The sequence below is a fragment of the Eleginops maclovinus genome, chromosome 4 (assembly GCF_036324505.1).
Source record: "Eleginops maclovinus isolate JMC-PN-2008 ecotype Puerto Natales chromosome 4, JC_Emac_rtc_rv5, whole genome shotgun sequence".
Classification (NCBI taxonomy): Eukaryota; Metazoa; Chordata; class Actinopteri; order Perciformes; family Eleginopidae; genus Eleginops; species Eleginops maclovinus.
Genome location: NC_086352.1, coordinates 842,818 through 868,867, shown reverse-complemented (window position 1 = coordinate 868,867; position 26,050 = coordinate 842,818). Strand labels below are relative to the sequence as shown.

Here is a 26,050-nt window from a genome sequence, read left to right as displayed (position 1 = left end):
GAGAGAAAGAAAGACATGGTAACATAGAGAGAGACAGGGCGAGAGACAGAGACATGTTAAAGTAGAGTGAGAGACAGGGCGAGGCAGAGAGAGAGACATGGTAAAGTACAGAGAGAGACAGGGTGAGGCAGAGAGAGACATGTTAAAGTAGAGAGAAAGACAGGGCGAGGCAGAGAGAGACAGACAGACAGACCGACAGGGAGGGGTGAGGCAAAGAGAGAGACAGAGAGATGTTAACATAGAGAGAGAGACAGGGTGAGGCAGAGAGAGACATGTTAAAGTAGAGAGAAAGACAGGGCGAGGCAGAGAGAGACAGACAGACAGACCGACAGGGAGGGGTGAGGCAAAGAGAGAGACAGAGAGATGTTAACATAGAGAGAGAGACAGGGTGAGGCAGCCGGCTCCTCCCCCCCTCTGGTTTTCAGGGCGGAGGTCTGACAGCGGAAAGTTAGCTCTCAGTCGGAGCAGAGTTTTTAACTTTGCTCTTCTTCCTCACGTTTTCCTCCTCTCCCTCACCAACATGTCGGGGGTTGCGTCCACGCTCGCGAAGAAGCGCGCTCTCGCCGCGGGTTTCGGGACCAACGCAAACGCGACTCGGTATCTGAACCAGGATTTCTGTGCGCTGCGGGACCAGAGCCGCTCCTCCGGGATCCTGTTCTCAGACCCCGCATTCCCCGCTGCTCCGGAGGCGCTCGGCTTCAAAGAGCTTGGCCGCGCGTCCCCCAAAGTCCGGGGGGTCACCTGGAAGAGGCCAACGGTAAGACGGTGTGTGTGTGTGTGGGGGGGGGGGGGGGGGGGGTTGTTTGTTTGCAGAATACCTGAAGACTCTTTACTGCCAGCCCCGCCCACACGGAAAAACACTGGAATTCCTTGCATGTCAAACGTGTCAGAAAAATCAGAAAAAGACATTACTCTGCTAACACACACACACACACACACACACACACACACACACACACACACACACACACACACACACACACACACACACACAGATAATGGACCTATCATAGAGACAGACAGACAGAGAAAGAGAGAGAGAACAGAGGTTACAGATGTGAAGGAGATCGGATGGTATGAAGTTAGTATGAAGTTAGTATGAAGTTAGTTTGAAGTTAGTATGGAGTTAGTTTGAAGTTAGTTTGAAGTTAGTATGAAGTTAGTATGAAGTTAGTTTGAAGTTAGTTTGAAGTTAGTATGAAGTTAGTTTGAAGTTAGTTTGAAGTTAGTTTGAAGTTAGTATGGAGTTAGTTTGAAGTTAGTTTGAAGTTAGTATGAAGTTAGTATGAAGTTAGTATGAAATTAGTTTGAAGTTAGTTTGAAGTTAGTATGAAGTTAGTATGAAGTTAGTTTGAAGTTAGTTTGAAGTTAGTTTGAAGTTAGTATGAGTTAGTTTGAAGTTAGTTTGAAGTTAGTATGAAGTTAGTATGAAGTTAGTATGAACTTAGTTTGAAGTTAGTATGAAGTTAGTATGAAATTAGTTTGAAGTTAGTTTGAAGTTAGTTTGAAGTTAGTATGGAGTTAGTATGAAGTTAGTATGAATTAGTTTGAAGTTAGTTTGAAGTTAGTATGAAGTTAGTATGAAATTAGTTTGAAGTTAGTATGGAGTTAGTATGAAGTTAGTTTGAAGTTAGTATGGAGTTAGTATGAAGTTAGTTTGAAGTTAGTATGGAGTTAGTTTGAAGTTAGTTTGAAGTTAGTTTGAAGTTAGTATGAAGTTAGTATGGAGTTAGTTTGAAGTTAGTTTGAAGTTAGTATGAAGTTAGTTTGAAGTTAGTTTGAAGTTAGTATGAAGTTAGTATGAAGTTAGTATGGAGTTAGTATGAAGTTAGTATGAAGTTAGTATGAAGTTAGTTTGAAGTTAGTATGAAGTTAGTATGGAGTTAGTTTGAAGTTAGTATGAAGTTAGTATGGAGTTAGTATGGAGTTAGTTTGAAGTTAGTTTGGAGTTAGTTTGAAGTTAGTATGAAGTTAGTATGGAGTTAGTTTGAAGTTAGTTTGAAGTTAGTATGAAGTTAGTTTGAAGTTAGTTTGAAGTTAGTATGAAGTTAGTATGGAGTTAGTTTGAAGTTAGTATGAAGTTAGTATGGAGTTAGTTTGAAGTTAGTTTGAAGTTAGTATGAAGTTAGTTTGAAGTTAGTTTGAAGTTAGTATGAAGTTAGTATGAAGTTAGTATGGAGTTAGTATGAAGTTAGTATGAAGTTAGTATGAAGTTAGTTGAAGTTAGTATGAAGTTAGTATGAGTTAGTTTGAAGTTAGTTTGAAGTTAGTATGGAGTTAGTTTGAAGTTAGTTTGAAGTTAGTATGAAGTTAGTATGAAGTTAGTATGGAGTTAGTATGAAATAGTTTGAAGTTAGTATGAAGTTAGTTTGAAGTTAGTATGAAGTTAGTATGGAGTTAGTTTGAAGTTAGTTTGAAGTTAGTATGAAGTTAGTTTGAAGTTAGTATGGAGTTAGTTTGAAGTTAGTTTGAAGTTAGTATGAAGTTAGTATGAAGTTAGTATGAACTTAGTTTGAAGTTAGTATGAAGTTAGTATGAAATTAGTTTGAAGTTAGTTTGAAGTTAGTATGGAGTTAGTTTGAAGTTAGTTTGAAGTTAGTATGAAGTTAGTATGAAGTTAGTATGAAGTTAGTTTGAAGTTAGTTTGAAGTTAGTATGGAGTTAGTTTGAAGTTAGTATGAAGTTAGTTTGAAGTTAGTATGAAGTTAGTATGAAGTTAGTATGGAGTTAGTTTGAAGTTAGTATGAAGTTAGTATGAAGTTAGTTTGAAGTTAGTTTGAAGTTAGTATGGAGTTAGTTTGAAGTTAGTATGAAGTTAGTTTGAAGTTAGTATGAAGTTAGTTTGAAGTTAGTATGAAGTTAGTTTGAAGTTAGTATGAAGTTAGTTTGAAGTTAGTATGAAGTTAGTATGAAGTTAGTTTGAAGTTAGTTTGAAGTTAGTATGGAGTTAGTTTGAAGTTAGTTTGAAGTTAGTATGGAGTTAGTATGAAGTTAGTTTGAAGTTAGTATGGAGTTAGTTTGAAGTTAGTTTGAAGTTAGTATGAAGTTAGTATGAAGTTAGTTTGAAGTTAGTATGAAGTTAGTATGAAGTTAGTTTGAAGTTAGTTTGAAGTTAGTATGAGTTAGTATGAAGTTAGTTTGAAGTTAGTATGGAGTTAGTATGGAGTTAGTATGAAGTTAGTATGAAGTTAGTATGAAGTTAGTATGGAGTTAGTTTGAAGTTAGTTTGAAGTTAGTAAGAAGTTAGTATGAAGCTAGTATGAAGTTAGTATGGAGTTAGTTTGAAGTTAGTATGAAGTTAGTTTGAAGTTAGTATGAAGTTAGTATGAAGTTAGTTTGAAGTTAGTTTGAAGTTAGTATGGAGTTAGTTTGAAGTTAGTTTGAAGTTAGTTTGAAGTTAGTTTGGAGTTAGTATGGAGTTAGTTTGAAGTTAGTATGAAGTTAGTTTGAAGTTAGTTTGAAGTTAGTTTGAAGTTAGTTTGAAGTTAGTTTGGAGTTAGTTTGAAGTTAGTTTGAAGTTAGTTTGAAGTTAGTTTGAAGTTAGTATGAGTTAGTATGAAGTTAGTTTGAAGTTAGTATGGAGTTAGTTTGAAGTTAGTTTGAAGTTAGTATGAAGTTAGTATGAAGTTAGTTTGAAGTTAGTTGAAGTTAGTATGAAGTTAGTTTGAAGTTAGTTTGAAGTTAGTATGAGTTAGTTTGAAGTTAGTTTGAAGTTAGTATGAAGTTAGTTTGAAGTTAGTTTGAAGTTAGTTTGAAGTTAGTATGAAGTTAGTTTGAAGTTAGTTTGAAGTTAGTATGAAGTTAGTATGGAGTTAGTTTGAAGTTAGTATGAAGTTAGTTTGAAGATAGTATGAAGTTAGTATGGAGTTAGTATGAAGTAGTATGGAGTTAGTTTGAAGTTAGTTTGAAGTTAGTATGAAGTTAGTTTGAAGTTAGTTTGAAGTTAGTTTGAAGTTAGTTTGAAGTTAGTATTGAAGTTAGTATGGATGTTAGTTTGAAGTTAGTTTGAACGTTAGTATGAGTTAGTATGAAGTTAGTATGAAGTTAGTTTGAAGTTAGAATGAGTTAGTATGAAATTAGTTTGAAGTTAGTTTGAAGTTAGTATGGAGTTAGTTTGAAGTTAGTTTGAAGTTAGTATGAAGTTAGTATGAGTTAGTATAAAGTTAGTTTGAAGTTAGTTTGAAGTTAGTATGGAGTTAGTTTGAAGTTAGTATGAAGTTAGTTTGAAGTTAGTATGAAGTTAGTATGAAGTTAGTATGGAGTTAGTTTGAAGTTAGTATGAAGTTAGTATGAAGTTAGTATGAAGTTAGTTTGAAGTTAGTATGAGTTAGTTTGAAGTTAGTATGAAGTTAGTTTGAAGTTAGTATGAAGTTAGTATGAAGTTAGTTTGAAGTTAGTTTGAAGTTAGTATGGAGTTAGTTTGAAGTTAGTTTTAAGTTAGATGGGGGTTAGTTTTAAAATTATTTGAAGTTTGTATGGAGTTAAATTTTAAGAAATTTGAAATTGTTGAAATTAGTATTTAAAATTAGTTTGAAGTTTGAGAAGTAAATTTGAAGTTAGTATGGGGGGGGTTAGTATGAAGTTAGTTTTAATTTTGTTTGAAGTTTTGTAAAGGGGTTTGTTTTAAGTTTTGTTTGAAGTTAGTATGGAGTTTGTTTTTAAGTTTTGTTTGAAGTTTGTATGGAGTTAGTTTTAAGGTTTGTTTGAAATTTTGATGAAGTTAGTTTAAAGTTAGTTTGAAGTTAGTATGAATTAGTTTGTAGGTTTGTTTGAAATTTTGTTTGAAGTTAGTATGGAGTTGTTTGGGAAATTAGTTAATTAGGGAAATAGGGGGTTTGTATGGAGTTAGTATGAAATTTGTATTTAAAAAAAAGTATTTAAGTTTTGTTTGGGTTTTGTTTTAAGTTAGTTTGAAGTTAGTAAGAAGTTAGTATGAAGCTAGTATGAAGTTAGTATGGAGTTAGTTTGAAGTTAGTTTGAAGTTAGTATGAAGTTAGTATGAAGTTAGTATGGAGTTAGTTTGAAGTTAGTTTGAAGTTAGTATGAAAATAGTTTGAAGTTTAGTATGAAGTTAGTATGAAGTTAGTTTGAAGTTAGTTTGAAGTTAGTATGGAGTTAGTTTTGAAGTTAGTATGAAGTTAGTATGAAGTTAGTTTGAAGTTAGTTTGAAGTTAGTATGGAGTTAGTTTGAAGTTAGTTTGAAGTTAGTTTGAAGTTAGTTTGAAGTTAGTATGAAGTTAGTTTGAAGTTAGTTTGAAGTTAGTTTGAAGTTAGTTTGAAGTTAGTTTGAAGTTAGTTTGAAGTTAGTAGGGTTGGGTTCAGATTGAACTGAGACTTATCCATCAGATTTGTTCTGTTGAAGATTTAATGCTGCAGTTAACATGTTATTGATTTAATGCTGTAGTTAACATGTTATTGATTTAATGCTGTAGTTAACATGTTATTGATGTAATGCTGTAGTTAACATGTTATTGATTTAATGCTGCAGTTAACATGTTATTGATTTAATACTGTAGTTAACATGTTATTGATTTAATACTGTAGTTAACATGTTATTGATTTAATGCTGTAGTTAACATGTTATTGATTTAATGCTGCAGTTAACATGTTATTGATTTAATACTGTAGTTAACATGTTATTGATTTAATGCTGTAGTTAACATGTTATTGATTTAATGCTGCAGTTAACATGTTATTGATTTAATACTGTAGTTAACATGTTATTGATTTAATACTGTAGTTAACATGTTATTGATTTATACTGCAGTTAACATGTTATTGATTTAATACTGTAGTTAACATGTTATTGATTTATTGCTGCAGTTAACATGTTATTGATTTAATACTGTAGTTAACATGTTATTGATGTAATGCTGCAGTTAACATGTTATTGATTTAATGCTGTAGTTAACATGTTATTGATGTAATGCTGCAGTTAACATGTTATTGATTTAATACTGTAGTTAACATGTTATTGATTTAATACTGCGTTAACATGTTATTGATTTAATGCTGTAGTTAACATGTTATTGATTTAATGCTGTAGTTAACATGTTATTGATTTAATGCTGTAGTTAACATGTTATTGATTTAATACTGCAGTTAACATGTTATTGATTTAATGCTGTAGTTAACATGTTATTGATTTAATGCTGTAGTTAACATGTTATTGATTTAATACTGTAGTTAAATGTTATTGATTTAATGCTGTAGTTAACATGTTATTGATTTAATGCTGTAGTTAACATGTTATTGATTTAATGCTGTAGTTAACATGTTATTGATTTAATGCTTGTAGTTAACATGTTATTGATTTAATGCTGTAGTTAACATGTTATTGATTTAATACTGCAGTTAACCATGTTATTGATGTAATGCTGTAGTTAACATGTTATTGATTTAATACTGTAGTTAACATGTTATTGATTTAATGCTGTAGCTAACATGTTATTGATTTAATACTGCAGTTAAAATGTTATTGATTTAATACTGTAGTTAACATGTTATTGATTTAATGCTGCAGTTAACATGTTATTGATTTAATACTGTAGTTAACATGTTATTGATTTAATGCTGTAGTTAACATGTTATTGATTTAATACTGCAGTTAACATGTTATTGATTTAATGCTGTAGTTAACATGTTATTGATTTAATGCTGCAGTTAACATGTTATTGATGTAATGCTGTAGTTAACATGTTATTGATTTCATGCTGCAGTTAACATGTTATTGATTTAATGCTGTAGTTAACATGTTATTGATTTAATGCTGTAGTTAACATGTTATTGATGTAATGCTGTAGTTAACATGTTATTGATTTAATGCTGCAGTTAACATGTTATTGATTTAATACTGTAGTTAACATGTTATTGATTTAATACTGTAGTTAACATGTTATTGATTTAATGCTGTAGTTAACATGTTATTGATTTAATGCTGCAGTTAACATGTTATTGATTTAATACTGTAGTTAACATGTTATTGATTTAATGCTGTAGTTAACATGTTATTGATTTAATGCTGTAGTTAACATGTTATTGATTTAATGCTGCAGTTAACATGTTATTGATTTAATACTGTAGTTAACATGTTATTGATTTAATGCTGCAGTTAACATGTTATTGATTTAATACTGTAGTTAACATGTTATTGATGTAATGCTGCAGTTAACATGTTATTGATTTAATGCTGTAGTTAACATGTTATTGATGTAATGCTGCAGTTAAACATGTTATTGATTTAATACTGTAGTTAACATGTTATTGATTTAATACTGCAGTTAACATGTTATTGATTTAATGCTGTAGTTAACATGTTATTGATTTAATGCTGTAGTTAACATGTTATTGATTTAATGCTGTAGTTAACATGTTATTGATTTAATACTGCAGTTAACATGTTATTGATTTAATGCTGTAGTTAACATGTTATTGATTTAATGCTGTAGTTAACATGTTATTGATTTAATACTGTAGTTAACATGTTATTGATTTAATGCTGTAGTTAACATGTTATTGATTTCATGCTGTAGTTAACATGTTATTGATTTAATGCTGTAGTTAACATGTTATTGATTTAATGCTGTAGTTAACATGTTATTGATTTAATGCTGTAGTTAACATGTTATTGATTTAATACTGCAGTTAACATGTTATTGATGTAATGCTGTAGTTAACATGTTATTGATTTAATACTGTAGTTAACATGTTATTGATTTAATGCTGTAGCTAACATGTTATTGATTTAATACTCGCAGTTAACATGTTATTGATTTAATACTGTAGTTAACATGTTATTGATTTAATGCTGCAGTTACATGTTATTGATTTAATACTGTAGTTAACATGTTATTGATTTAATGCTGTAGTTAACATGTTATTGATTTAATACTGCAGTTAACATGTTATTGATTTAATGCTGTAGTTAACATGTTATTGATTTAATGCTGCAGTTAACATGTTATTGATTTAATGCTGTAGTTAACATGTTATTGATTTAATACTGCAGTTAACATGTTATTGATTTAATACTGCAGTTAACATGTTATTGATTTAATACTGCAGTTAACATGTTATTGATTTAATACTGTAGTTAACATGTTATTGATTTAATACTGTAGTTAACATGTTATTGATTTAAAAATGCAGTTAACATGTTATTGATTTAATGCTGTAGTTAACATGTTATTGATTTAATGCTGTAGTTAACATGTTATTGATTTAATACTGCAGTTAACATGTTATTGATTTAATACTGCAGTTAAACATGTTATTGATTTTAATACTGTAGTTAACATGTTATTGATTTAATACTGCAGTTAACATGTTATTGATTTAATGCTGTAGTTAACATGTTATTGATTTAATGCTGTAGTTAACATGTTATTGATTTAATACTGTAGTTAACATGTTATTGATTTAATGCTGCAGTTAACATGTTATTGATGTAATACTGCAGTTAACATGTTATTGATTTAATGCTGTAGTTAACATGTTATTGATGTAATATTGTAGTTAACATGTTATTGATTTAATGCTGTAGTTAACATGTTATTGATTTAATGCTGCAGTTAACATGTTATTGATTTAATGCTGCAGTTAACATGTTATTGATTTAATGCTGTAGTTAACATGTTATTGATTTAATGCTGTAGTTAACATGTTATTGATGTAATGCTGTAGTTAACATGTTATTGATTTAATGCTGCAGTTAACATGTTATTGATTTAATACTGTAGTTAACATGTTATTGATTTAATGCTGCAGTTAACATGTTATTGATTTAATACTGCAGTTAACATGTTATTGATTTAATACTGCAGTTAACATGTTATTGATTTAATACTGTAGTTAACATGTTATTGATTTAATACTGCAGTTAACATGTTATTGATTTAATGCTGCAGTTAACATGTTATTGATTTAATACTGCAGTTAACATGTTATTGATTTAATACTGCAGTTAACATGTTATTGATTTAATACTGTAGTTAACATGTTATTGATTTAATACTGCAGTTAACATGTTATTGATTTAATACTGCAGTTAACATGTTATTGATTTAATGCTGCAGTTACATGTTATTGATGTAATGCTGTAGTTAACATGTTATTGATTTAATGCTGCAGTTAACATGTTATTGATGTAATACTGCAGTTAACATGTTATTGATTTAATGCTGTAGTTAACATGTTATTGATTTAATACTGCAGTTAACATGTTATTGATGTAATATTGTAGTTAACATGTTATTGATTTAATGCTGTAGTTAACATGTTATTGATGTAATATTGTAGTTAACATGTTATTGATTTAATGCTGTAGTTAACATGTTATTGATTTAATGCTGCAGTTAACATGTTATTGATTTAATGCTGCAGTTAACATGTTATTGATTTAATGCTGTAGTTAACATGTTATTGATTTAATGCTGTAGTTAACATGTTATTGATGTAATGCTGTAGTTAACATGTTATTGATTTAATGCTGCAGTTAACATGTTATTGATTTAATACTGTAGTTAACATGTTATTGATTTAATGCTGCAGTTAACATGTTATTGATTTAATGCTGTAGTTAACATGTTATTGATTTAATACTGCAGTTAACATGTTATTGATTTAATACTGCCGTTAACATGTTATTGATTTCATGCTGTAGTTAACATGTTATGATTTCATGCTGTAGTTAACATGTTATCGATTTAATGCTGCAGTTAACATGTTATCGATTTAATGCTGCAGTTAACATGTTATTGATTTCATGCTGTAGTTAACATGTTATTGATTTAATGCTGCAGTTAACATGTTATTGATTTAATGCTGCAGTTAACATGTTATTGATTTAATGCTGCAGTTAACATGTTATTGATTTAATGCTGCAGTTAACATGTTATTGATGTAATGCTGTAGTTAACATGTTATTGATTTAATGCTGCAGTTAACATGTTATTGATTTAATGCTGCAGTTAAAATGTTATTGATGTAATACTGTAGTTAACATGTTATTGATTTAATGCTGCAGTTAACATGTTATTGATTTAATGCTGTAGTTAACATGTTATTGATTTAATGCTGTAGTTAACATGTTATTGATGTAATACTGTAGTTAACATGTTATTGATGTAATACTGTAGTTAACATGTTATTGATTTAATGCTGCAGTTAACATGTTATTGATTTAATGCTGTAGTTAACATGTTATTGATTTAATGCTGTAGTTAACATGTTATTGATGTAATACTGTAGTTAACATGTTATTGATTTAATGCTGCAGTTAACATGTTATTGATTTAATGCTGCAGTTAACATGTTATTGATTTAATGCTGTAGTTAACATGTTATTGATTTAATACTGTAGTTAACATGTTATTGATTTAATACTGCAGTTAACATGTTATTGATTTCATGCTGTAGTTAACATGTTATTGATTTAATGCTGTAGTTAACATGTTATTGATTTAATACTGTAGTTAACATGTTATTGATTTAATACTGTAGTTAACATGTTATTGATTTCATGCTGTAGTTAACATGTTATTGATTTAATGCTGCAGTTAACATGTTATTGATTTAATGCTGTAGTTAACATGTTATTGATTTAATGCTGCAGTTAACATGTTATTGATTTAATGCTGCAGTTAACATGTTATTGATTTAATGCTGTAGTTAACATGTTATTGATTTAATGCTGCAGTTAACATGTTATTGATTTAATGCTGCAGTTAACATGTTATTGATTTAATGCTGTAGTTAACATGTTATTGATTTCATGCTGTAGTTAACATGTTATTGATTTAATGCTGTAGTAGTAAATTTGACATTTTATCTCCTCATAGTCTCATACACTGGAGAATAAATATATTTATAGATAATAAAATAATAAAACAAGACATGTCAAAACATTTGCTGCAAATAGAGATTTTACGATGTAAAATTTAAACTGAGTTGAAAATAGAATGAATACTTAAAACAAATCTGAGGGATATTTGAGTCATCAGAGATCCTGCATTCTGGAGGGATGAGTCACTACGCTCTCAAAAACAGAGGGACACATCACATGGTTCTCATATTAAATACATATAAACCCAGTACAACACACACACACACACACACACACACACACACACACACACACACACACACACACACACACACACACACACACACACACACACACACACCTTAAGGTTCTTCTTGCTGATGTGTAACTCTGTGGGACGATTAAAGTGATTCTGATTCTGAATCTGTCAGGCAGTCAGAGTGTGAGTATTATTCACATTGACAGTATATAATGTAAAGTATAGTAATTACTATTCATATTCCCCCCCCACCTTTAGGAACTTGTCTCTAATCCTGAATTCATCGTGGGCGGAGCAACCAGAACCGACATCTGCCAGGGAGCTTTGGGTGAGGCTTCTGTCCCTGATGCACCACTTTCCGAGACTGTTCCTGAATGCAGCACAGTAGGGTGACTTTTTGTCTCAGTCAGATCAGTTTAAGGTCAGCGTTTCAGAGAAGAGACGACAGGAGTTAGAAACTTGTTTCCACATTCCATAACATGTTCTCAGTGTGTGAGTGTCTGATCAGCAGTGTTTGTCAGTGTGTGATCAGCAGAGTGTGTGAGTGTGTGATCAGCAGAGTGTGTGATCAGCAGAGTGTGTGAGTGTGTGATCAGCAGAGTGTGTGATCAGCAGTGTTTGTCAGTGTGTGATCAGCAGAGTGTGTGAGTGTGTGATCAGCAGAGTGTGTGATCAGCAGTGTGTGTGAGTGTGTGATCAGCAGAGTGTGTGAGTGTATGATCCATAGTTTTTCTAACAGAGGACTTAATGAGGACCGGCTGCTGGAATCTGAGGGCGTGCCACGCTGAGCCCTGATTGGCTGAGCAGGACAGGAAGAAGCCTGCCAGCTATTGTTGGGGGGAAGGGGCTGTCACACACACACACACACATGCACGCACGTGCACACACACACACACACACACACACACACACACACACCCTCCCTGGTGTGGTGTATGAGTCACGGCATGCCGTGCCATTCTAAACCACAGACTCTGTTGTTGAGTAACTTTGAAGTTTTGTTTCCAGCTATCCAAACACTAGGCGGATGGATATGCATTATACGTAATAATATATATTATATATATACTTTCAAGTTTTTCGTAATCTAACTATCTTTGCCTTTTTTTCTCAGAAACATTTAGTTGAGAGAGAGCTCGAAGGAACATGTAGACAGTGAATATCTGTGGTGAGGAAGTACAAAGGAGAGGGTGGGTTGTAATACAATATTTGATGAGTTAGTGTTCCTGTCTGTCCAGCCTCCACTAACAAATCCTTAAACCCGACAAAGCCCATAACGTGTTCCTGTCAGTACAGAGTCTTTCATGCACTGTGCGGCCAGCAGGGGGCAGTACTGAGCCTGTAACGAGCTGTGCATCCTGCAGGGAGCAGTACTGAGCCTGTAAGGAGCTGTGCATCCTGCAGGGGGCAGTAATAAGCCTGTGACGAGCTGTGCATCCTCCAGGGGGCAGTAGTGAGCCTGTAACGAACTGTGCGGCCTGCAGGGGTCAGTAATAAGCCTGTGACGAGCTGTGCATCCTCCAGGGGGCAGTAGTGAGCCTGTAACGAGCTGTGCGGCCTGCAGGGGGCAGTAATGAGCCTGTAACGAGCTGTGCATCCTGCAGGGGGCAGTAGTGAGCCTGTAACGAGCTGTGCGGCCTGCAGGGGGCAGTAGTGAGCCTGTAACGAGCTGTGCATCCTGCAGGGGGCAGTAGTGAGCCTGTAACGAGCTGTGCATCCTGCAGGGGGCAGTATTGAGCCTGTAACAAGCTGTGCGGCCTGCAGGGGGCAGTAGCGAGCCTGTAACGAGCTGTGCGGCCTGCAGGGAGCAGTAATGAGCTTGATTCCTGTTTCCTGTCCAGGTGACTGCTGGCTGTTGGCGGCCATCGCCTCTCTGACGCTGAACGAATATGTGATGGCCAGAGTTGTTCCGACGGACCAGGGCTTTGGTGACGACTACGCTGGCATCTTCCACTTCCAGGTAAAAGAGACGTTGGGGCGGCTGGGGTTAGGACAAATGCTCCTCTGTTGAGTTACTGATGACAGGGTTGTCTGGTTGCTGCGATCAGCTGAGAATCGGTCTACACTTCCTCAGTGGAAAACCGTAAGAGTATATTAACTAAACGAGTCACGTATTTATGATGAACTGTTGATTCTTAGAGATAATATTTGGAGTCTTACGACAACTCACAGGTTTAAAACCAAAAGAATGAAGTAAAAGTCCTCTCTGTTTCTGTAGTTCTGGCAGTTCGGGGAGTGGGTGGACGTTGTGATCGACGACCGGCTGCCGGTGAAAGACGGAGAGCTGCTGTTCGTTCACTCTGCTGAGGGGAGGGAGTTCTGGAGCGCTCTGCTGGAGAAAGCCTACGCCAAGTAAGACCATCCCTGGATTCAACCGGACAATCCTCTGTTTACAAACCACTGAAACAGGAACCACTTCATGTGTTGTATTGATCAGTCTTATATTGGAAGTGCTGAAGCATAGTTACGATGTTATCTGCACACAGACAGACAGCCGTCACTACACACGCAGTGACTGAACTTTGATTCAGGACATCTCTGTCTACTAACATGTAATAAATCAAAAATGATATCTACTCATTTGGAGATTTTCCAAAGAAAAAGTGAATAAATCAACTATAATGGTATATGGTAAAATCCCATGGCAAGCGTTGTGAAACAGCAATATGTGAAATGTGCGATCCATATTGAATTATTATAGAACGTGATGGGTTGATATAGTCCCAGCAGTACCAGATGTGTTAGTTGTCCATGGTGTAGTCACTCTCCAATGTCTGCTGGGTTTCTGTCACAGGGTGTGCGGCTGCTATGAAGCACTGTCTGGCGGATCCACCACCGAGGGCTTTGAGGATTTCACCGGAGGCATTGCTGAGAACTTTGACCTACAGCGCCCCCCCTCAAACCTGTTCCAGATCCTCAAGAAAGCGTTGGAGGCCGGAGCACTGCTGGGCTGCTCCATCGACGTGAGTTATCTTCTATGTCAGGGATGTCCAAACTATGGCCCGGGGGCCAAATGCGGCCCGAAGGCCAATTTAAATCGGCCCTCAGCTAATTCTAAAAGTATAATTGAATATGGACCACAAATGAAACCTGTTCCTGTACTTCGTATGTTTACATATGACACATTATTCATGTCTTAATAAAACCACTTTTCAAATAAATTCAGTAAATTAAAGTTGAAAATGTTTTCGAACAAATCTTAGTTGATAAAAAAAAAGCCCAATAACTTATTTGCACAACACGCTTGGAATAGACCCTTCATATTTCCCCTTTTTATGAGCAATCTGAGGGTCCTGTTTTAATGAATGAGCTGCCAACAAAATAATTGAAAGGCTGTTTTTTTCTTAAAGCATTTTCAAGTATCAATTGATTGATTTTTGCTAATTATAACTCAACTTTTGAGGCAATATACTTCTGCTCTAGTTAGGGACCCAGACTTTCGTATGTTTTATTGTATGTGGCCCTTAGTGAGAAAAGTTTGGACATCCCTGTTCTATGTTCTCATGGCTTTTATTATCCATTTAAGTTGTCTGTATAGTGTTTCTTCTTCCAGGATTGGAGACATTTTATATCAAATAATAACTCCGAAGTATATACATAAGCTAAAGGTTAGACTGCAACTACAGGACTCTGTACACCATCAGGAGGATACCTGCTGAGCCAGAACACCATCAGGAGGATACGTGCTTAGCCAGAACACCATCAGGAGGATACCTGCTGAGCCAGAACACCATCAGGAGGATGCCTGCTGAGCCAGAACACCATCAAGAGGATACCTGCTGAGCCAGAACACCATCAGGAGGATACCTGCTGAGCCAGAACACCATCAGGAGGATGCCTGCTGAGCCAGAACACCATCAAGAGGATACCTGCTGAGCCAGAACACCATCAGGAGGATACCTGCTGAGCCAGAACACCATCAGGAGGATACCTACTGACATTGAACAACACCAGGAGGATACCTGCTGAGCCAGAACACCATCAGGAGGATACCTACTGACATTGAACAACACCAGGAGGATACCTACTGACCCAGAACAATCTGTACACCGTAATGTTCAAGGATCCAGTCCTTCCTTCAATCCGGGACATGGGTAAACCATATACTGCAACAAGTGCAATTCGCTCTGCATCGTCCAGTCAGCTTAACATGAACCTGCACGTTTGCTATCCTGGCTCTAAAAAGCTGGAACGAGCTCCCCATCAAGATCAGGATATCAGAGAGTCGACACATCTTGACTGAAAACCCTCCTGTTACCACTGCAACTTAGACAAAATTAAACAAAATGATGTAGTACTTAGGTTAGACCTATGGGAAGCTAATGTACCGAATGTTATTCCCATTGAATAACAGTGTCATATAATGTAATGATGGAGGTGATGAAGATTAAGATGGTGATTTTGACTAAGCCGTCTTTGTTTTGATTGCAGATCACCAGTGCCGCAGACTCAGAGGCTGTCACTCGTCAGAAACTTGTGAAAGGACACGCCTACTCTCTGACCGGTGCCGTGGAGGTGAGGCCACTAACCCTACCACTTCCACTGAAACCTAACCCTAACCCTAATCCTCCTCCAACTGAGAGAGGAGTGATGAGAGGAAACTAAACAAGGTGTTTCCTTCAGGTAAACTACAGGGGGCGCCAGGAGAAACTTGTGCGGGTCAGAAACCCCTGGGGTCAGGTGGAGTGGACCGGGGCCTGGAGTGATGGGTAACCAAAGACACCACAACACACAACATGACCCACACACACCACAACACTGACATGCAACATGAGTCAAACACAGCACTGACACACAATATGACCCACACACACCACAACACTGACACACAACATGAGTCAAACACAACACTGACACACAACATGAGTCAAACACAACACTGACACACAACATGAGTCAAACACAACACTGACACACAACATGAGTCAAACACTACACTGACACACAACATGAGTCAAACACAACACTGACACACAACATGAGTCAAACACAACACTGACACACAACATGAGTCAAACACAACACTGACACACAACATGAGTCAAACACAACACTGACACACAACATGAGTCAAACACAACACTGACACACAACATGAGTCAAACACAACACTGACACACAACATGAGTCAAACACAACACTGACACACAACATGAGTCAAACACAACACTGACACACAACATGAGTCAAACACAACACTGACACACAACATGAGTCAAACACAACACTGACACACAACATGAGTCAAACACAACACTGACACACAACATGAGTCAAACACAACACTGACACACAACATGAGTCAAACACAACACTGACACACAACATGAGTCAAACACAACACTGACACACAACATGAGTCAAACACAACACTGACACACAACATGAGTCAAACACAACACTGACACACAACATGAGTCAAACACAACACTGACACACAACATGAGTCAAACACAACACTGACACACAACATGAGTCAAACACAACACTGACACACAACATGAGTCAAACACAACACTGACACACAACATGAGTCAAACACTACACTGACACACAACATGAGTCAAACACAACACTGACACACAACATGAGTCAAACACAACACTGACACACAACATGAGTCAAACACAACACTGACACACAACATGAGTCAAACACAACACTGACACACAACATGAGTCAAACACAACACTGACAATCATGTATGTAAACAGAGAAAGAATCCATTAGTCGTATCTTCTTATAAATGTGATGACGTTAGAGAAGAGGAGGGGAGGAGATGATATGGAGAGTGGTGCTTCAGACAATGAAGACCTTTCTGTAGGTTTTTGGGAGCAGGAGGGCTGACACGCCTCCTTTAGTCCTGTTTATGTTTTCATGTTCTGAGAAAAACTCAACAGCGTCATTAATCTTTATTCGTGCACAGATCGACGGAGTGGAAGTACGTGCAGGGAGATTGTCCACATGCCAACGCAGAGGATGGCGAGTTCTGGTGATGTCATGACCCCTCATACACATATGTTAGTACATATGTAAATACATGTATATTCATATAGAGCTCCTCCCTATCCTCTTTCTGCAGGATGTCTTACACCGACTTCCTGCGTCACTACTCTCGTGTCGAGGTTTGCACTTTGACCCCAGACACCATCGACGACGACTCCGTCAAACACTGGAGTGTCACCAAGTTAGACGGTAACTGGAGGAAAGGGTCCACTGCTGGAGGTTGCAGAAACCACCCCTGTGAGTACAGGTCTAAACCTTCTTCAGTGTGAGCCCTGTGAGTACAGGTCTAAACCTTCTTCAGTGTGAGCCCTGTGAGTACAGGTCTAAACCTTCTTCAGTGTGAGCCCTGTGAGTACAGGTCTAAACCTTCTTCAGTGTGAGCCCTGTGAGTACAGGTCTAAACCTTCTTCAGTGTGAGCCCTGTGAGTACAGGACTAAACCTTCTTCAGTGTGAGCCCTGTGAGTACAGGTCTAAACCTTCTTCAGTGTGAGCCCTGTGAGTACAGGTCTAAACCTTCTTCAGTGTGAGCCCTGTGAGTACAGGACTAAACCTTCTTCAGTGTGAGCCCTGTGAGTACAGGACTAAACCTTCTTCAGTGTGAGCCCTGTGAGTACAGGTCTAAACCTTCTTCAGTGTGAGCCCTGTGAGTACAGGTCTAAACCTTCTTCAGTGTGAGCCCTGTGAGTACAGGTCTAAACCTTCTTCAGTGTGAGCCCTGTGAGTACAGGTCTAAACCTTCTTCAGTGTGAGCCCTGTGAGTACAGGTCTAAACCTTCTTCAGTGTGAGCCCTGTGAGTACAGGTCTAAACCTTCTTCAGTGTGAGCCCTGTGAGTACAGGACTAAACCTTCTTCAGTGTGAGCCCTGTGAGTACAGGACTAAACCTTCTTCAGTGTGAGCCCTGTGAGTACAGGACTAAACCTTCTTCAGTGTGAGCCCTGTGAGTACAGGTCTAAACCTTCTTCAGTGTGAGCCCTGTGAGTACAGGTCTAAACCTTCTTCAGTGTGAGCCCTGTGAGTACAGGTCTAAACCTTCTTCAGTGTGAGCCCTGTGAGTACAGGTCTAAACCTTCTTCAGTGTGAGCCCTGTGAGTACAGGTCTAAACCTTCTTCAGTGTGAGCCCTGTGAGTACAGGTCTAAACCTTCTTCAGTGTGAGCCCTGTGAGTACAGGTCTAAACCTTCTTCAGTGTGAGCCCTGTGAGTACAGGTCTAAACCTTCTTCAGTGTGAGCCCTGTGAGTACAGGTCTAAACCTTCTTCAGTGTGAGCCCTGTGAGTACAGGACTAAACCTTCTTCAGTGTGAGCCCTGTGAGTACAGGTCTAAACCTTCTTCAGTGTGAGCCCTGTGAGTACAGGTCTAAACCTTCTTCAGTGTGAGCCCTGTGAGTACAGGTCTAAACCTTCTTCAGTGTGAGCCCTGTGAGTACAGGTCTAAACCTTCTTCAGTGTGAGCCCTGTGAGTACAGGTCTAAACCTTCTTCAGTGTGAGCCCTGAGGTTGAAAGAGTTCCCGCTGTGGTTCTCCCTCTGCAGATACGTTCTGGATGAATCCTCAAATAGTGATCAAATTGGAGGAGGAAGATGACGACCCGGATGATGGAGAAGTGGGCTGCAGCTTTGTGGTCGGTCTGATCCAGAAGAACCGCAGAAAGCTCCGGAAACAAGGAGAGGACATGCACACCATTGGGTTTGCCATCTACGATGTGAGAACTGAACACCTTTATGATCAGATCAAGAAGTAAAGCATCTTAAGTGTTCTGAGATGTATCCACAGATCCTGGTCCGAACTTACCCTTGTCTTGTCCTTTGTTTTGCTCCAGCTTCCCAAACAGGTGAGCTCTGTACCCACACATCTCCTCTGGTTTAATGTGAAAGCAAGAATCTTATGGTTTGGAGCCACATTCTGGATCATCTGCATAGTGTCATTGGGAGATCGCCTGAGAATAAGAAGTTACTATAGTCCAGACTAGAAGTGACTACAACAAAGTACTATAAAGTGATGCAGATAAAGTGATTCAGAGGGTTCATCACTCCAGTTCTTTTGTGGTTAACATAAAAGAGCTGAAGGTCTTTCACATTTTTTGTCCACAAACCATGCTAAAAGTTAACCGATTGTATTCATCTGATATCACCTGCATTACATAGAGTGATTTCTTATCATTCTGCCTGACAGAAGCAGATAAGGTGAATAACCCTGCAGGACTCTAACATGAATTCACCGTTAACACACACACACACACACACACACACACACACACACACACACACACACACACACACACACACACACACACACACACACACACACACACACACACACACACACAGACCATTCACATAAACTAGCCCGGTGCAGTTTCAGAGATGCAACTGGGCTCTGTAAAATAATATGAAGGTCAATGGTGTCCTCTGATGTCATTACAGGGTCATTAACCTTCTCCAGTGCTGTCTCTGTGCTCTTAATCCAGACTAAAAGCCTAAAAAAACTCAAATATATGTGAACGTTATTCCTAGCAACAGTCTTCTGTTCTACTAGACTGTAGAATCTGACAGACCAGTCAGAACCAAGGAGTCAAGAGCTGTGTGAGACATCTTTTGAAATGTGATGAAGGTTTTGGGAGATGATGATCTGGAAATGTCTGTAATAATAGATGTTTGAAAGGTTTTAAAAACGATGCTCATTGGCTGTTTCTTCTGACCCCCCCCAGTTCTACGGACAGAGAGAGGTCCACCTGGACAAGAACTTCTTCTTGACCCACGCCCAGACCGCCAAGTCTGAGACCTTCATCAACCTGCGGGAGGTCAGCACCCGCTTCAAGCTACCGCCCGGAGAGTACCTGATCGTCCCGTCCACCTTCGAACCGCACCTCAACGGAGACTTCTGCATCCGGGTGTTCTCTGAGAAGCAGGCTGAGACCTTGTAAGACCCCAGACCCCCCTGTTAGAGAACCCGACCAAACTGTTAGAGACCCTCACCATGTCTGTTAGAGACCCCAACCTTGTCTGTTAGAGACCCCCTACCCCCCTGTTAGAGACCCCCACCATGTCTTTTACAGACCCCCAACAGCTCTGTAAGAGACCCTCAACAGGTCTGTTAGAGACCCCCTAACCCCGTTAGTGACCCCCACCATGTCTGGTAACCCTAACCCTAATCCTATCCTCTGTCTGTAGACCCTGTGACGACCCGGTGAGCGCTGAACTCGAAGATGTGAGTCTCTTGTGTGTTTTCTGGTTGGAACTAGATTTGAGGGTTAGCTGAAGCTCCAGAGAGTTATGTTATTGCTGCAGATCTTTTGTTATTTGTGTAAGTCAAGGTCTAGAAAGCCTAACTTTATAAACATTTTTAAAAACTATATCAGAGGGACTGAGCAGAGCAGGATTAAACAAATCCAGGAAGTTAAAATGTTTAGCCCAAACATCCCTTTAATGGCAGAGCAGGGCAAAACCAAACCCTCCATGAGACAATGATCACTTCCACAAATGCCATACAAGGATCCACTACACACTAACAGTAAACCAGAATTGAAGTCAGGCAGGGCCAATCACAAGGACAACCCATCTGGGGAGGAAAAACACAAAGGCTCAAGATGAACACAATCAGGTGATCAAACCGGAGGGAAAACCCTGAGACAGGAAGTCAAATCAGACATAACACAGGGGAAAAAGCAGGAAAACCGATAGATAGTGTGAACTGCAGCCCGGCAACACTGTGTTATTGACAGGATTCAGAAACAAGAGGCCCCTGGTCCAGATAAACCTGGACCAGGACTGAACACCTCAAAGGGTTAAAGGACAAGACGTTATGAATGAGGAAAATTTCATAAAATAAACTGTGGTATTTAAATCTTTCATTAGTGATCACATGTCAGATGTAACTTTAGAACGTTATTTTCTATATCAATAACAAGTTATGGTCTATGGTCACCGTGGTGATTGTGTGCAGGAGACTGTGTCGGATGAGGAAGTGGATTCAGGATTCAGAGGCCTCTTCACCAAACTTGCCGGAGACGTAAGTATGACATCACTTCCTGTGTGGTGGGAAAAAGGGCATATGCTACATGCTAACAGCTAACAGCAGGATTAATGTCTCCAATAATATTTCTGAAAATATAAATGAAAGTTCGGCCTCAAAGTAAATAAAAACTGTTCCAGGACATGGAGATCTCTGCGGTGGAGCTTAGGACCATCATGAACAAGATCGTCTCCAAACGTGAGCTCTAAGTTCTTATCACCTGATGTCCATGAACTTTAACTTCCTGTCACCTGATCTCCACGACCTTTAACTTTCTGTCTGTTGTTCTCAGGGACAGACATCAAGACAGACGGTTTCAGCATGGAGACGTCCAGGATCATGGTTAACCTGATGGACGTATCCTTTAAAACATAAAACCATTCGGTGTCATATCAAGATATATATAATATGAATATTACTCTTTTTTGTTTATTCCATACTGCCCGTCATGTATAACCACACTGTAAAAGGTCCTGAACCTCTGACAGGACAGCGGGAACGGGAAGCTGGGCCTCGGAGAGTTTGCCACCCTGTGGAAGAAGGTGCAGAGATATCTGGTAAGACCTTTGCGCCAAGGTCCCTGAACTCACCTGGACACAGAGCATCTGCAGCCCTTTCTATCTCAGGAGGTTCACAGCTGTGTTCTTGTTCTGCAGAGCATCTGCAGCCCTTTCTATCTCAGGAGGTTCACAGCTGTGTTCTTGTTCTGCAGAGCGTCAGTAGCCCTTTATATCTCAGGAGGTTCACAGCTGTGTTCTTGTTCTGCAGAGCGTCAGTAGCCCTTTATATCTCAGGAGGTTCACAGCTGTGTTCTTGTTCTGCAGAGCATCTGCAGCCCTTTCTATCTCAGGAGGTTCACAGCTGTGTTCTTGTTCTGCAGAGCGTCAGTAGCCCTTTATATCTCAGGAGGTTCAGAGCTGTGTTCTTGTTCTGCAGAGCGTCAGTAGCCCTTTCTATCTCAGGAGGTTCACAGCTGTGTTCTTGTTCTGCAGAGCGTCAGTAGCCCTTTCTATCTCAGGAGGTTCACAGCTGTGTTCTTGTTCTGCAGAGCGTCAGTAGCCCTTTCTATCTCAGGAGGTTCACAGCTGTGTTCTTGTTCTGCAGAGCGTCAGTAGCCCTTTATATCTCAGGAGGTTCAGAGCTGTGTTCTTGTTCTGCAGAGCGTCAGTAGCCCTTTATATCTCAGGAGGTTCACAGCTGTGTTCTTGTTCTGCAGAGCGTCAGTAGCCCTTTATATCTCAGGAGGTTCACAGCTGTGTTCTTGTTCTGCAGAGAGTCAGTAGCCCTTTATATCTCAGGAGGTTCACAGCTGTGTTCTTGTTCTGCAGAGAGTCAGTAGCCCTTTATATCTCAGGAGGTTCACAGCTGTGTTCTTGTTCTGCAGAGCGTCAGTAGCCCTTTATATCTCAGGAGGTTCACAGCTGTGTTCTTGTTCTGCAGAGAGTCAGTAGCCCTTTCTATCTCAGGAGGTTCACAGCTGTGTTCTTGTTCTGCAGAGCGTCAGTAGCCCTTTCTATCTCAGGAGGTTCACAGCTGTGTTCTTGTTCTGCAGAGCGTCAGTAGCCCTTTATATCTCAGGAGGTTCACAGCTGTGTTCTTCTTCTGCAGAGAGTCAGTAGCCCTTTATATCTCAGGAGGTTCACAGCTGTGTTCTTGTTCTGCAGAGCGTCAGTAGCCCTTTATATCTCAGGAGGTTCACAGCTGTGTTCTTGTTCTGCAGAGAGTCAGTAGCCCTTTATATCTCAGGAGGTTCACAGCTGTGTTCTTGTTCTGCAGAGCGTCAGTAGCCCTTTATATCTCAGGAGGTTCACAGCTGTGTTCTTGTTCTGCAGAGAGTCAGTAGCCCTTTATATCTCAGGAGGTTCACAGCTGTGTTCTTGTTCTGCAGAGAGTCAGTAGCCCTTTATATCTCAGGAGGTTCACAGCTGTGTTCTTGTTCTGCAGAGAGTCAGTAGCCCTTTCTATCTCAGGAGGTTCACAGCTGTGTTCTTGTTCTGCAGAGCGTCAGTAGCCCTTTATATCTCAGGAGGTTCACAGCTGTGTTCTTGTTCTGCAGAGAGTCAGTAGCCCTTTATATCTCAGGAGGTTCACAGCTGTGTTCTTCTTCTGCAGAGAGTCAGTAGCCCTTTCTATCTCAGGAGGTTCACAGCTGTGTTCTTGTTCTGCAGAGCGTCAGTAGCCCTTTCTATCTCAGGAGGTTCACAGCTGTGTTCTTGTTCTGCAGAGAGTCAGTAGCCCTTTATATCTCAGGAGGTTCACAGCTGTGTTCTTCTTCTGCAGAGCGTCAGTAGCCCTTTCTATCTCAGGAGGTTCACAGCTGTGTTCTTGTTCTGCAGAGCGTCAGTAGCCCTTTCTATCTCAGGAGGTTCACAGCTGTGTTCTTGTTCTGCAGAGCGTCAGTAGCCCTTTATATCTCAGGAGGTTCACAGCTGTGTTCTTGTTCTGCAGAGCGTCAGTAGCCCTTTATATCTCAGGAGGTTCACAGCTGTGTTCTTCTTCTGCAGAGCGTCAGTAGCCCTTTCTATCTCAGGAGGTTCACAGCTGTGTTCTTGTTCTGCAGAGCGTCAGTAGCCCTTTCTATCTCAGGAGGTTCACAGCTGTGTTCTTGTTCTGCAGAGCGTCAGTAGCCCTTTATATCTCAGGAGGTTCACAGCTGTGTTCTTGTTCTGCAGAGCGTCAGTAGCCCTTTATATCTCAGGAGGTTCACAGCTGTGTTCTTGTTCTGCAGACTATCTACAAGCAGAACGACATGGATAACTCAGGGACCATGAGCACTCCTGAGATGAGAGTCGCCTTCAAAGATGCAGGTGAGGTTCTTCCTCTTTATCTTCCTCCTCTTCTTCCCCTTCTTCTCAGGTATAAAAATGGCTGTTGTGAGTAATGAATAAGTAATAATAATTAAGTATGATATTATTATTAACCTTTATTATTTGAACATGTAGTACGCATATGATCACCTCATACATGGACATTAGTTTTATAGATATTCATATTTGTGAATAACCTTATAAGCGATCCCTGAAGTGGTATCAGACACACGAAAGGCCTTAAAGCTTATTTTTCTCTAAGCTTGGAACAACAGTTCCCATGCCATGATGCTTTCTGGTCTATCATCCTACAATCATCTCCATTTCAGTTAATTATCTTTATCAAAAGTTTGTTTTCCTCAGATTTGGATACATTTATGGACGTCTACTCCTCCGTTAGAGATAAGATGGGTTCAGGGACAGACTTCAGTTTGGGTTCAGTAATGAGGAGGAAACACAGTCAGGATAATCATTTCCTGTTTTAACCTCTCTACTGCCTTTCATTGGAGTGTGTGTGTGTGTGTGTGTGTGTGTGTGTGTGTGTGTGTGTGTGTGTGTGTGTGTAACTTTGCACCTGGATCAGCTGAAAAGTTTCTTGTGTTAGTGGCTAAATGTTAGCATGATGAAAATGATGATGAAGCTCTCTCCTCCAGGATTCACCCTCAACAACACCATCTACCAGCTGCTGGTGACCCGCTACTCTGCCCCCAACATGACCATCGACTTCGACAACTTTGTGGGCTGTCTGATGAGGCTGGAGATGATGTTCAGTGAGTGTGCCGCTAACAGAGGAAACTAACAGAGGAAGCTAACTGTTTAGGTGTCTCTCAAGGTGTAAAAGCATGAGAGAAAGGTTAGGTCCATACTGGCGTTTGTAATTGTGTCTGTGGGGTTAGTCAGTCAGTTACCAAACATCAGCTGCTGGACTAACACAACCCTGTGGACATAAAGAAACTTTAAGACTCCCAGGGTGCATTAGAGAAGCTTCCCATTCTGTCACAGTGAGCTGAAGCTAAAGATGAGAAGCTGAAAACACCTCCAGATTAAATCGCTTGATTCTTAAGTTCTTGTTCAAACAGCGGTAAATTCAAAAACTGCAGCAGAGGATCATGGGTATTGTAGTATTAACCCTTTCCACTAATCTGACAAACAAAACCAGATGATTCTGAATAGAAGTTGAAATGCTTAAATATTAGAAACAAAACACATCATGGTGTAAAGATAAGAGTAGCTGATGACAGTGAATCTGAAATGTCTGAAAAGCTGACGTTTCTCCTTCTTCCTCAGAGATCTTCAAGAAGCTCGACCCTTACGAGAGCGGATCTATCGAGCTTGACTTCAACGGGGTGAGACTAAAAACCTTTATTAACCCTCTAAATAAAGAATAACACACATTCAGAGTCCTCAGTCAGTGATGTCCTGTCTCTTCCTGTAGTGGTTGAACTTCTCCATGATCTGATCCGGAGCTTCCTGTCACCACAGTGTTCATCCCAAATCTATAAATATAATGCCATGTTATGTTCCCATTTACATCTGCCACTCCTCTTCCTGTCACTCATCATGTTTTGTACTCCATGCACTACCTGACTGACTACATGTAACACAAATAAAGTCTTCCTCAAACCTTTAACATGTGTCATCAATTATACACAGTTTTAATCTCTGTGTACCCAGGGTTAGGTTGGGGTTAGGGTTGTGGGTAAGAGGTTAGGGTTAGGTAAATGAGCGCCCCGAGGGGCACGGGCACACGGGGATCGGAAATGTTTATTAAAACTTAAGGTTCCCTTTATAAAAACCTAAAATCGGTTAGTTAAAAGTAAAAATAATAAAATAAATAAAAGTTAGGGTTAGGGTTAGGGTTAGGGTTAGGGTTAGGGTTAGGGTTAGGGTTAGGGTTAGGGTTAGGGGTTAGGGTTAGGGTTAGGGTTAGGGTTAGGGTTAGGGTTAGGGTTAGGTGGTTAGGGTTAGGGTTAGGGTTAGGGTTAGGGTTAGGGTTAGGGTTAGGGTTAGGGTGTTAGGGTTAGGGTTAGGGTTAGGGTTAGGGTTAGGGTTAGGGTTAGGGTTAGGGTTAGGGTTAGGGTTAGGGTTAGGGTTAGGGTTAGGGTTAGGGTTAGGGTTAGGGTTAGGGTTAGGGTTAGGGTTA

The 26,050-nt window shown here is 38.9% G+C and overlaps 1 protein-coding gene and 1 long non-coding RNA gene across 5 annotated transcripts; both read left to right on the top strand.

The window, feature by feature from the left end:
• LOC134863186 (calpain-2 catalytic subunit-like) lies at window positions 1-25,537 on the top strand. Of its 2 annotated transcripts, XM_063881527.1 has the most exons (21): window positions 1-757; window positions 11,340-11,409; window positions 12,923-13,041; window positions 13,300-13,433; window positions 13,876-14,044; window positions 15,513-15,596; window positions 15,705-15,790; window positions 17,008-17,073; window positions 17,164-17,324; window positions 18,622-18,791; window positions 18,909-18,920; window positions 19,797-20,008; window positions 20,260-20,296; window positions 21,032-21,097; window positions 21,241-21,298; window positions 21,393-21,457; window positions 21,589-21,657; window positions 23,829-23,907; window positions 24,561-24,677; window positions 25,195-25,253; window positions 25,343-25,537. In XM_063881527.1, exons 1-21 carry the CDS (start codon window positions 521-523, stop codon window positions 25,364-25,366), a joined length of 2,094 nt encoding a protein of 697 aa, XP_063737597.1. In that variant the 5' UTR covers window positions 1-520; the 3' UTR covers window positions 25,367-25,537. The 2 variants fall into 2 exon arrangements, with proteins under 2 accessions (XP_063737597.1, XP_063737598.1); XM_063881528.1 differs by lacking the exon at window positions 18,909-18,920.
• LOC134863187 (uncharacterized) lies at window positions 21,667-23,822 on the top strand. Of its 3 annotated transcripts, none has more exons than XR_010165625.1 (3): window positions 21,667-21,897; window positions 21,954-22,681; window positions 22,738-23,822. It is a non-coding gene; the product is annotated as an uncharacterized LOC134863187 (long non-coding RNA). The 3 variants fall into 3 exon arrangements; XR_010165624.1 differs by having other exon boundaries at window positions 21,954-23,185; window positions 23,242-23,822; XR_010165626.1 differs by having other exon boundaries at window positions 21,954-23,577; window positions 23,634-23,822.
• Window positions 25,538-26,050: the final 513 nt, after the last annotated feature.

What these genes read in the sequence shown, in the direction of transcription:
- LOC134863186 (XM_063881527.1), top strand. Translation starts at nt 521, where the DNA reads ATGTCGGGGGTTGCGTCCACGCTCGCGAAGAAGCGCGCTCTCGCCGCG. An exon ending in AGGTTGCAGAAACCACCCCT is followed by an intron (nt 17,325 to 18,621) that starts GTGAGTACAGGT and finishes CTCCCTCTGCAG; the next exon opens with ATACGTTCTGGATGAATCCT. An exon ending in AGTCGCCTTCAAAGATGCAG is followed by an intron (nt 23,908 to 24,560) that starts GTGAGGTTCTTC and finishes TCTCTCCTCCAG; the next exon opens with GATTCACCCTCAACAACACC.